Source organism: Artemia franciscana, chromosome 17 (genome assembly GCF_032884065.1).
Source record: "Artemia franciscana chromosome 17, ASM3288406v1, whole genome shotgun sequence".
Taxonomy (NCBI): domain Eukaryota; kingdom Metazoa; phylum Arthropoda; class Branchiopoda; order Anostraca; family Artemiidae; genus Artemia; species Artemia franciscana.
This window is the reverse complement of record NC_088879.1, coordinates 29,417,369-29,429,776: the sequence shown is the minus strand read 5'-3', so window position 1 is coordinate 29,429,776 and position 12,408 is coordinate 29,417,369. Positions and strand designations below refer to the sequence as shown.

At 32.1% G+C, this 12,408-nt stretch overlaps 1 protein-coding gene across 1 annotated transcript in view; it reads right to left on the bottom strand.

The window, feature by feature from the left end:
* The window catches only part of LOC136037533 (sucrase-isomaltase, intestinal-like), a 215,458-nt gene that overhangs the window by 148,413 nt on the left and 54,637 nt on the right, over window positions 1–12,408 (bottom strand). Inside the window, exons 12-16 of the mRNA XM_065720255.1 lie at window positions 11,965–12,082; window positions 9,360–9,493; window positions 7,233–7,384; window positions 2,740–2,888; window positions 522–606 (exon numbers count right to left, since the gene is read on the bottom strand). Coding sequence (XP_065576327.1) covers window positions 522–606; window positions 2,740–2,888; window positions 7,233–7,384; window positions 9,360–9,493; window positions 11,965–12,082 — 638 coding nt within the window. The remainder of the gene's footprint in view (window positions 1–521; window positions 607–2,739; window positions 2,889–7,232; window positions 7,385–9,359; window positions 9,494–11,964; window positions 12,083–12,408) is intronic.

Genomic DNA, 12,408 nt, shown 5'->3' with positions numbered 1-12,408 from the left:
TTTTTTTACTATAGAAATTAATTTTTATACAATGGGGATACAGACAGAGGGATGGGGATTTCAGACAAAGGTTAAATGTCAGAAAGGCGGGTAATTTGGTTTAAATTTTTTAGAAATATAATAATTTTGCATATACAGCATTATAGTGTTATTTTTCCCAAAAATATATGGGACTTGTCAAAGATATGACGCAAATCTTGGGCAAACACTTCCCTCTAAGATAAATGGCAAAATCTTAAGGATACAGATTTGTTCTTGGAATATATAGCTATTTTACTACTTAATACAAGGCTGCGATGGTTGGAGCACTAAGAGAGTAGAAGGAGAGTTAGCCAAAAAATCAAGTTTCAACCTTTGTTTTGTTCTGGGTATTTTACTTCTTTTCCTTATAGATTTATTTTATCTGTCTTAAAAAGTTTTTGGATAGCAGTTTTTTCTAAGGACATTTCAGTAAAAGCTATATTTTTGATTTTTTAAGCGTTAAAATATACTGGTCTTATTTTAAAACTTTTATAATTTACCTGATAAAGTACAGGAGATACCATAAAGGCAGGGCCAATTAAAAACTGCTCATCAATATTCCATGAATTTGTGTCGGTTGGGAACCTAAAAAAAAAAGACTAGAATAATTTGTTTTACTAACCTAAGCATTTGCTTGGAATCAATATATATCTTAACTCAACTTACTTATCTGATCGACTGATTTTTTTCCATCATTTATGGAAGCATTAATGCAGATCAAGAACAAAACTTTACTTCATTTTCAATTAAACTGATTAAAGTTTGATTTCTGTTTCTTATTATGGCTCATTAAAAGATAAATTGTTTTCTAGAAATATAAGGAACACATCTGTAAGATAACTTCAGGGCTCTTCAATTCTAAGATAAAGCTTCCATAGACATTGAATCCTTTAGAATGAGCTTGAATCTGCAATATCCCTCTTGTGCATCAGAAACTGGTATATCTTAATCAAAGTTTCAACACAAAATTGCGCCATGCCCCTTCAACAAATTGGTTTTACACAAGGCTATCTTTATTTACAAGGAGGGCTGACATCCAAATATTCTTTATTCTAAAAAAGCTATTGATATATCAAAAGGAAGGATAATTTTTTAATAGAGGCTCTCCGCTAAATAAATCATTTTACCTTTGCTGGTTTTCTGTCTGTCAGAAAACAATAGCAGTCCACCTAAAGGGTTAAACATTGCTAAATCATTGAAACAAAGGTTAACAGAAAGTAAATAATATATTGCTTTGAAAATGTCATGTGCGAAAACTATAAATCATATTGGTCAGGATTCTGATCATATCATATGATCATATGATCATATCATATCATATCATATCTGATCTGATTATAAGCCAATCAATGAGTTTAATCCTAAAGCGTCAAGCCCACATATGTCAAAACAGATCCAATAATGACTGAATACTCGTTGTCAAACAAATTATGGATACTTTAAATTCCATAGGGATCTGTACCAATTGCTTACCAACTTCAAACCATCTTTTAATCTAATGTTACTAGATGATCTCTGCCACGTGATGAGATTCCTTGACACAAAGAGTCATATAATTCGAAAAGTTTGATGCAGGTCAATAAAGGTCTTATTAGCCGATTCATTTCCCTAGAGGAGAGAAGCAGCGATTCTTGTTCTCCATCACTCAGTGTATTTTTGAACGCTGTTTTTACACTGGTCCAGGAACTAACAGGATTATTCCTAGCCCACCGTCGTATGTATCTTTTTAACATGCTTGCATACGTATATAAAGTTTATCGGTTAAACGAGTAATTTGAAGAACTGAATGCAAGTGCTAACGATACTGATAATAAAGCTAGATAGTTTGGGATGAAGATAATTTCTAGCAAGACAAAAGCTACTAGGGTAACACGGCGTATAAATGCTGTCCTTCTAGCGATATTGCTAGAAAGCCCAAAGGGCTTTCGACTATCTAGAAGGCCAACCGATTTCTACAAACATATAAGACATCGTATGACAAATGACATTCCCCTCAGCATGCTTCAGGTCATAGGATTTGATTTGGAAAACAACTTTCTAATGCAGAAACTGAAAATATTTCTTTTCTGAGCCCTAGTTGTCCAGGTATTCAATTATGAAGCGGAGATATGGACTTTAAAAGAGGAGGAAAAACACCAATCTTTAGCTTTAGAAACAAGATCGCCAAGAAAACTTGCTGACATCACTTGGATTGACCGAGTATCAAACAAAAGGCTACTATATTAACTTTCCCGGACCGTTCTGTAGACAATCCAGCTCTAGCAGCTTGATCCAATTCCAACTGGCTATCTAACAATATATTCAACGGAGTTCTCCACCAAATTTTTAAAAATAGCGCTAGAAGGATTTTGTCGAAGAGAATAGTCTCCCAAGTGCTGATAGGAAAGGTTTCGCCGACATCATCACTAAATTATCATACGGGACCTCAAGAAACAAACCTACCGAAATTTTTGTCATGATGTGGTCAGAGATAAAGCACCGAGTTTGGCAACCTGACTAAATTGGGGCCATTCCTTTGGAAAAATTATTTTTATATAAATTTGTTTTGATTTATCTTGGGTTCTGAAGCTCAGGCCTCTGTCAGGACAGGTCACTGAGGTTTTCTTAAATCCAGAATTCATCAGAAATAATTTGTATATCTTAATATAAGGACTATATGATAAACCATTGAAGTTTTTGTGTTTAAAATCAACAGAATTATAACTAGTTGGAACTTACTCGTGGAATAAAGGTCTTGCAACTGTATTACCATACATCACGTGATTGTAAAACTGGGTGTAAAAATAGGGAAGAATTGTGTATCGAATCATTAATGCTTCTTTGGTACTACTTATGACAGGTTCTCCCCATACTGCTGGATCTTGTTCCTGTAATCGAGGAAAATAATTAATAAAAGTTAGATAGTAGTAAAAGTAAAAACTACAAAATAGTAATTTTAAAAGCAAAACAGCTGAAGCTCTATTTGCTTACGCAAAGAATGGAATCAAATATATACAAGCGCGAAGATCCATAAATAATTGAAATAACAGATTTGTTATTATTAACTTGAGTGAACCTGACAGGCAATGGCGTCGTTTCAGGAGTTGTAGGTACCCCCCTCCCATAATTTGGGGAAAAACATAACATAACCCAAGCCCATTGACTATCTGGATATACACCCTTCTTGCCCCCGCCCTCCCCTCAATAAAAACGCTGGAGCTACACTCCTGCAGACAAGGTCTTTGAATAATTTCGTTATATTACTCTGTTTTAGCTACCTAGTTGGAAAAGTTTTAGCTTCTTCGGTTTCGTCTATAACAAAGTCTTTTGTTTTGTTTGCTATAATAAATACATCTCTCTCAATATATTAATACCCTAAATATGCTGAGCTGACAAAATATGCTGAGCTGACAAAAGCGGTATCGCAATGATACCGCTTCCATTTCAAAGCAAATAACAGCCAAAAATCGTCAATCAACAACTATAAAGTTTATAAGCCAATCTAATTTTCGACTTCCTGCTTATTCCTTCCATAAGATTGTGAACATCATCCTGAGCAGCCCTTTAGAGTACATTTTAAGCAGATTTGACCTTTTTTAGAATACTCTTTGTCTTTTGTATATATTCAATAAAAAAAACGAATTTTTTCAATTGCAAGTAAGGAGCAACATTAAAATTTAAAACGAACAGAAATTATTCCGTATATAAAAGGGATTGTCCCATCCTCAACGCCCCGCTCTTTACGCTAAAGTTTGACTCTTTCTAACAACTCTATTTTTTAAAACAATAAAAAAACTTTAACGTAAAGAGCTAGGCGTTGAGGAATGATGGTCATATAAAAATGAAAGTGGGATACATCAAAAACAAGAATTTAAAAGCTTTAGGACATTTCTAGTAGCCGAAAATAAAGGATGGATGACCACTTTTCTCTTGGCATTTTTGAATACTTTACAACAAAATTCTTGGGGTATGAAAATTAATGGCTAAATAAAATTTCAGTTCTAATTTGAAGTAGATTAAGCTTCATTTATTCCATTCTAATCAACCATATCAATTATTATCTTATGTTGATGTCAGAAGGGCTTAAAAATACCTGCAATCTGTTGACTTTCTTGATTTTAATGACGATTATTCTAAAAAGTTTTATGCCAAAAGCTGTGAGCTGTAATGTTAGTTTTTTTTAAAGGAGGATGAAATTTGCAATTATTTGACGTCCAAAGATTTGCTTATAGTGACTATTTGAAGACAATGTAGCTCTACTTGAACTGGTGATAAATTAATTTAGGATTTTACCCGTAGTCTATTTGACGACTGTAAGAATACAGTGACAAAGGGAAAGTTTAAATACCTCTTTGGGTATGGGCATTCCAAAATATAAACTTCAAACTGTACTAAAAATTTTTGTTCATTTGTTCTTTGCTTACAGAGTGACCATATATATATATATATATATATATATATATATATATATATATATATATATATATATATATATATATATATATATATATATATATATATATATATATATATATATATATATATATATATATATATATATATATATATATATATATATATATATTTATATATATATATATATATATATATATATATATATATATATATATATATATATATATATATATATATTTATATATAAATATTTTAGTTCTTGTGTTTATTTTAAAGTTTGATTTTTTATATTATCCTTGAATCTTATTTAGTAATTTTATTTTTATCGTGCACCGAGGACGGTCAAGCGGAGGTCTTGATGGAAATATTTGCATTATAGTTTGTGTTTTTCTCTGGCTTATATTATCCTCGTTTCTCTCTTCTTTACTGTTTTTTTTCTCTCTGTCATGATTAGCCAGTGTGGTCTCAGAAATTATTTGCCTTTACTTTGGTTAAAAAAACTTATTTTTTTGTTTAATCCAATGAAAGATATCTAAATACTATTCGGAAAACTCAGTAGCTTTAATGCTGACGAAAAGCACATTATTTAAATAGGAACAAACGCTAAAACTACCAAAAACGTGGTATATCTGCAATCTATGCACACTCCTGCTACAATCTTATTAGCTCTCACTTATTTTAATTTTCTGTTGAATCTGATTTTATCTTTCATAGATAACTTCGAAGACCACACTGCCTTTCCATGACGAAAGTAAAACAGTTCAAAATAGGGATGATACCTTTTTATTGACAGTGAAATATAAAATTATTTAACTGGATATTTCGAACACATATACAGTGTTCATCATCAGCAGTAAAACTAAAAGACATGAATAAAAATAAACAGAATTTATACCTAATAAACTAATTACATATAGTTTATTGCTCTATTTTTTTCAATGCAACAGCCGAGGCAAATCTCCTTGACCTTTTCGGTTCCGGTTCATTAGATTTAACTGACGTATTACGTGGACAGAGGTCATAGCTCTTAGGTGAAGTGATATTTACTTTATTTGACCTCAGTAAATTATCATAAATTGAGTTCAATCCAAATTCACCTGTATCTCTGTTTATGGAATTATTCTTGAATAGATTTTTTTTTAATTTCGATTGTTTCCCTGAAAGTTTGCTTTAAACCTTGGTCCCTAGAAATCAAAGAAACATTTTCAAACAAAATAAAATGATTTGGAAAATTAAAGAAATGCTCCGCGAGGGCCGACGTGAAATCTTCAGGTTTGGTATTTTGCTTTAAAGACGATGAAATGGAATTATGATGTTGTAGCAAAAATGACAAATTTTTGACAAATTTTGTCATTTTTCTCCGGTTATGCCCGCCAAGTAAAAATTGGTTTAATCATATCTTTAACTGACCGCATTTTTAGAATTTGTTCTCCAAAATTCATTGAGGAGGAATTATTATTGCTAAAAGACATTTTAATAAGTAACCATTATCCGGGTTGGTTAGTTGACCAGACTTTTTCGAAAAGAAGGAAAAAATTTCTAGAATGTTCTGACGATATTCTGGAAACAACAGAAAAGAAAGATATCTTTTGTTCTCTACCATATGTTCCAGGTTTGAGTGAAAAACTTAAAAGAATTTTACAAAATAATGGTTTAAAGGTAGCTTTAAGAGGTAGTAATACTTTGGCAAGTTTTTTAAATTCTGGAAAGGATCGGACTTCCGTAGAGCAACAAAGTGGGGTTTATAAAATTCCATGTACTTGTGGAAGCTCTTATGTGGGACGTACTAACCAGAATTTAAGAACGAGATTGCTACAACATCATAATTCCATTTCATCGTCTTTAAAGCAAAATACCAAACCTGAAGATTTCACGTCGGCCCTCGCGGAGCATATCTTTAATTTTCCAAATCATTTTATTTTGTTTGAAAATGTTTCTTTGATTTCTAGGGACCAAGGTTTAAAGCAAACTTTCAGGGAAATAATCGAAATTAAAAAAATTCTATTCAAGAATAATTCCATAAACAGAGATACAGGTGAATTTGGATTGAACTCAATTTATGATAATTTACTGAGGTCAAATAAAGTAAATATCACTTCACCTAAGAGCTATGACCTCTGGCCACGTAATACGTCAGTTAAATCTAATGAACCGGAACCGAAAAGGTCAAGGAGACTTGCCTCGGCTGTTGCATTGAAAAAAATAAGAGGAATAAACTATATGTAATTAGTTTATTAGGTATAAATTCTGTTTATTTTTATTCATGTCTTTTAGTTTTACTGCTGATGATGAACACTGTATATGTGTTCGAAATATCCAGTTAAATAATTCTATATTTCACTGTCAATAAAAAGGTATCATCCCTATTTTGAACTGTTTTACTTTCGTAATTTTATCTTTCAATTCTAAAAATTCTAATTTCAAGAATTCGAAAAAAAACCTTTTAGATTTTAATAAATATTCTGTTTTTCCCATTTATAGGATATTTAGCGAGTTAATTTTCTATTTTTAAATACTACTCTCCTCTTATTTCAAGAAACGCAAGTTTTTTCGCAATCTTTTGAGTTCCGAACTTTTAAACTTAACATTTTGACCGCCAAATCCTTCAAACTTCAAGAATTTCTACTTTTTTTCCCAATTTCATAGTTCCAAGTCATTTTATCTTCAGATTTTGACAACTAAATCCCTCATATTTCTAGAAATTCAAGTGTTTTTCACAAATTCAGGGTTTTAACACTTTTGACTTGAGATTTTTAGAAATGAAGCTTCCAATTATGAATTCAAACTACCTAAAACTAATTTGGTGTTATACTCACAATATAGCCTAAGCCATTGTGATTCCTAGAAAATGGGTAGAAAGCTCCAATCTGGTGCCATCGCAGGCATAACTGCTCCTCGGTATCTCCAATGAAACCACAAATATCTGGCCCTACCATTGGAATGGCAAATAGATTGAACTGAAGCATCCCTTCAAAAAAAGAATATAAAGCTTATACAATATTCAGCTGCGTAACATCTTTTATTTTTGCTCGAATACATACTGAGCAGTCTATTTTTTCAAAATTTGATTTATTTTTGTGCTAAAAATTGAAGCTGTATATACTGTTATTAAAGGCGAAAATTTAATCAGTGCAAATGAAACCATTTCAAATAGGAAATATTTGAAATTCAAAATGACCAGTAATACTTTTAATTAAGGAAAAGAGGTGGAGGAAAAATGAGCAAAGGTTGGATACATTTGGTCGCCCTTTTAACAATATATAGGCCGTATTCAAAACAACCTATGGATAGACTAAGCTTGAGCAGCTGTTATTTTTACTCATCTAATTTAGTATATTTATTACAGCTTATTACTATTATAACTGACAGACAGTTTTTTTTTGCATATTACATCAATGTGAAATCATTTTTAGAAATACCAGTGTACCTCAGTTTCATCAATTTCAGAAAATAGAAAGCATGAGATAAATGAAAATTTGCTATGAATAGTCATAAGAATGAGACTAATCCAAAAACTTTAGGCAAGAAGTTTTGGTAATTACGAGTTATCTGATTATTGGCAATGAAACAAATTGGAGAAACTCATATATTTCCAAAGTGCCTTTCTATGGCACATTATTTCAAGTAAAATCCCATTTTTTTATAATTCTCAGCTACTGCTGCTAAACTTTTCATGAAATATGTATACAATAGCCTCTTCGCTATTAGTTTGTTAGTAATTTTGAGAGTCCTGAACGATACAAATTATAGAGTCTTGATAGTCCGGAACTCCTTTAAAAATCGCTTTCGTGCTTTTAAAGTTCATATTTTTCAGAACTAATTCTTTTGTCAACCTCCCTTCCACGTCTTACAGTTATTGAATTGTGCCACGTAAAGTTTTGGCCGCAATTACACACTAGGCAATAATACTGGTTGGTTTAATTAGGTTCCCAAAATAACTAAAAGTCATTTTTTGTCCAAAATGTACAATATCTATTTTATATCTTCACAGAAGCCGTTGGGTTGAAACTTTTGATATTATATTCCTTTTTTTCATATCCTTGATTCCTGAAAAAAAACCTCCGTACAAACTAGTTGTCCTCAGTTACAACAAAAAAAAGCATCTTTTGTAGCTTTTCTGTCCACCTCACTAATTACTACAGTCATCATTCTGATCTTCCACTGTTTAAAGAGCCTCTCACAAAATAAGGAAAAATTTAAGACTAAAGAAGCAAGGCTTCAGGCTCCTTGTATCCCCTAACTTATTAATGTATTTTTTTTACGGCCCTCTCCCTCTCCCATCTCCAAAACAGACGATAACCTCTTACATCTGTGCAATATGCAATAAACTGATTGGTCCTCTCAAGACTTCTGTTCAACAACTTTTTGTCTCTATTCAATACAAAAAAGGTCTTGGAGCAAAAAATGGTGCTCTTATGTGGTCTCATCTATTTAATTAGTTAAAAGAGCATTAGGAATTTTAATTTTTATTCAAACATGCCATATCTAGATTATTTGAGGTACGATTAAAAACAATTATCCAACATAAAAAAAGAACTCCAGAGTAGGCTTATACAACAAAAAGAGCTGATAGAGAAAAATATCGACTGATTACTTTACAGAAGCTATCAGAGAAGACTTGAAGGGAGATATAAGATACGAGAAACCATCCCAAGAAAATAGTTGATCTATAAGTTTGTTTATTTTCTTTACATCTGCTACTCTTTACTTACTGTACATTACCATTCATGGTTTCAAATCCTGTATATTAAAATGATTATAAAGCTCAAACGTCTGACAGACATATCTCTGGACCTTATATCCTGAGATACTGAAATTTAACTAGATAGTACTTGTTTCAGGATTATATTGAATTAAAATATCTCTTCTTCCCTAGTAAATGCTTTTAAAGAAAAAAAATATACACTGTTTTTCTTGATGACAACCAAAAGTGACTAACTCACCAATAATTGATTTTTTAAGATTAGGCCAGTTTGAAAAATTGTCTCCCAGCCAATGAGCAACCCATTTTCCAGAGCCAATGAAAGTACTGCGAGACAAAGCAAAACCTCGTTTCCCTGTGGCTTGTTGGACAGCCCTATAATTAAATTTTTAATATAAATAAAAACGCTGTAAAATTTGAGATTAATACTTATTTTAGGTAATCAGTCTCAGCTTATTAATTGTACTCTAAAAACTAAAAAAGTTAAACTTATTAAGAATATCGCAACGAACAAAACGGACAAAATCAGTATATTTAATTTGAGCAAACTTTCATCTCTTACCTAATTAACTAAAAAAAAGGTTTTTTTTTTAACTGAAGGTAAGGAGTGACATTAAAACTTAAAACGAACAGAAGTTGTTCTGTATATGAAAGGGGTTGCCCCCTCCTCAACGCCTCACTCTTTACGCTAAAGTTTGACTCTTTCTTACAGCTCTATTTTTCAAAACAATAAAAACGTTAGCGTAAAGAGCAAGGCGTCTAGGAGGGGACAGCCCCTTTCATATACAGAATAACTTCTGTTCGTTTTAAGTTTTATTGTCACTCCTTACGTTCAGTTAAAAAAACTTGTTTTTTTTTGTATTAAGGCAGGTTTTGTATTTGGCTCAACGCAAATGAAAAATTAAAACTAAATTTAAGTTTTAAAGTTTCTTCTTATTTTCAGTTGAAAAATAATATTTTTTACTTAATTGCTGATTGTTTTTAAATCATGTTGGGAAATCCAGCTCCCACTCCATGGAAAATTCCGTCCTTCACTTGAGATTTCTCCATGAAAAGATTCTCCCACGTAGCTTAAATTAGGGTTACATGCGGAACTAATTTTTTTAAGGAATAGAAAAAAAACGGCTAAAGATATCGAAAGTATATTTATGAAAATGAGAGTCACAAGTTGAGCAATTCTAAAATGACTGAAATGAATGAAAGAAATCTTTAAAAGAAATACGTAAAAACTGTTTTATTTTCAATTTGATAACAACCACAAGCTGAACACATGCAATATCTATGGTTTATTATCACATCAAAATCATAGTTATAAAGCTTCTTAAGGTAAAATTAAATGCTAAGATTGGCCAGAAAATAACACAAACAAATTATTGCTTATACCGGCAATTAATTTACAAAATTCTAACTTTAGCGTAAAGAGTGAGGTAATGAAGTCGGAGCAAGCTTCCTCATATTCATAATATGAGGGGGTTTGCCCCCTTGTCAATACCTCACTCTTTACGCTAAAGTTCGGATTTTTTTTTTCAAATTCCTTAAGAATGACCCCTGAATCACAAAGGTCGTTTAATCAGAATAAATAGCTCTTTTGAAATTACTAAAATAGTTTAGCGTAAACAGCGAGGTATTGACAAGGGGACAAACCCCCTAATATACGTAATAATTTTTATTCGTTTTAAATTTTAATGTTACTCCTTACTTTAGTTGAAAAAGCTTGTTTTCTTTATTTAATTTCTGATCTTTTTTAAGTAATGCTGGGATATTAAGTGCCCCCTTCATAGAAACTATCTTTCCACGTAAAAAATTCCTACATGCAAATATCCTCTCACGTAACCCAATCCCCCGCCCCCACCTAAAAAAATCTCCCTGAAAACGCCTGTATACTTACCAATAACAAATACTATATGTAAACAATGGGCAAAGTTCATAACATGAAGCTCTTCTCCCGGGAGCTGTGAGGGATCTGGTCGTTCTCAAAGATACAGTTAATAGATATTTCGACTATGCTGAACAAAATTGCTATTTCAAAATTTTGATCCGGTGACTTTGAGAAAAGATGAGTTTGGAAGGGGGCCTAGTTGCCCTACAGTTTTTGGTCACTCAAAAAGGGCCCTAGAGATTTAAATTTTCGTTCAATTGAGCCCTCTCACGAAATTCTAGGACCACTGGGTCGAAACGATCACCCCTGGGGGGTGAAAAGAAATAAACATCCATCCTTGATCTTTCTTCTGGCAAAAAATACAAAATTCCAAATTTGTGCAGATAGGAGCTTCAAACCTCCAGAGTAGGGTTTTCTGATACTCTGAATTTGATGATATGATTTTCACTAAGATTCTATGACTTTTAGGGTGTGTTTCCCGCTTTTTTCAAAAATAATGCAAATTTTCTCAGGCTCGTTAATTTTGATGGGCACGACTAAACTTGATTAAACTTCTATATTTAAAATCAGCATAAAAATTCAATTTTTTTATGTATCTATTGGTGTCAAATTGCGTTTTTAGAGCTTCGGTTACTATTGAGTCGGGTGGCTCCTTACTTAAGTTGGTTACCACGAACTCTTTGAAAAACTGAATAGATTTCAGATCAATTAGCCTAAACTAATGTAGGCAATTTAGCAATTTAGGCTGAAACATAATTTAAGTAAACTTTAGTTTGTAACCTAAAAAACTAAACTTCAACTTAATGTAAAAAAGGTTTAATAGCAGCAAGAAAGATCAATTGAGTTATTTTTATAGGTTGTCATTCTTAGAGATTTGGATACTTGTATTACCTTAAGTTGTGTTCAAGTGTATAGTAAAAACCTTTTGGATCTAAATTGCCAAAATCTAAGTCTAAACATAACTTACGTAATAGTAGGCTCTGACTGGTACCAGCCATAAAGGTTATGAGCATCGTAATGGAGGCCAGCATATTGAACATGATCAGGGCATACTGTTTTATCATCAAGTGTATATCCATAAGTGCCTGAAAATATTTCATATTTTCAACCTCTTCAATGGCCTTTCCTTCAAGGGAATATAGCACCGGTTTCCTAAGTTCTTTCATTGCAAATTTCATATATATATATATATATATATAGGGGTGACTAGGGGGTTTGGTCCCCCACCCCTCGATGTGTTTATTCAACTCTAAAAAACGTCACAAAAATGAAAACAAAAAATTGGTGGGTTTTCTTTTAATTTACCCACACAAAAAATTTTTTTTACCCACCCACACCGAAAAAAATTATTCAGTAATACCACAAATCCCCCCCCCCCGTAAAATCCTGGATATGACCCTGGTTTTTTCCA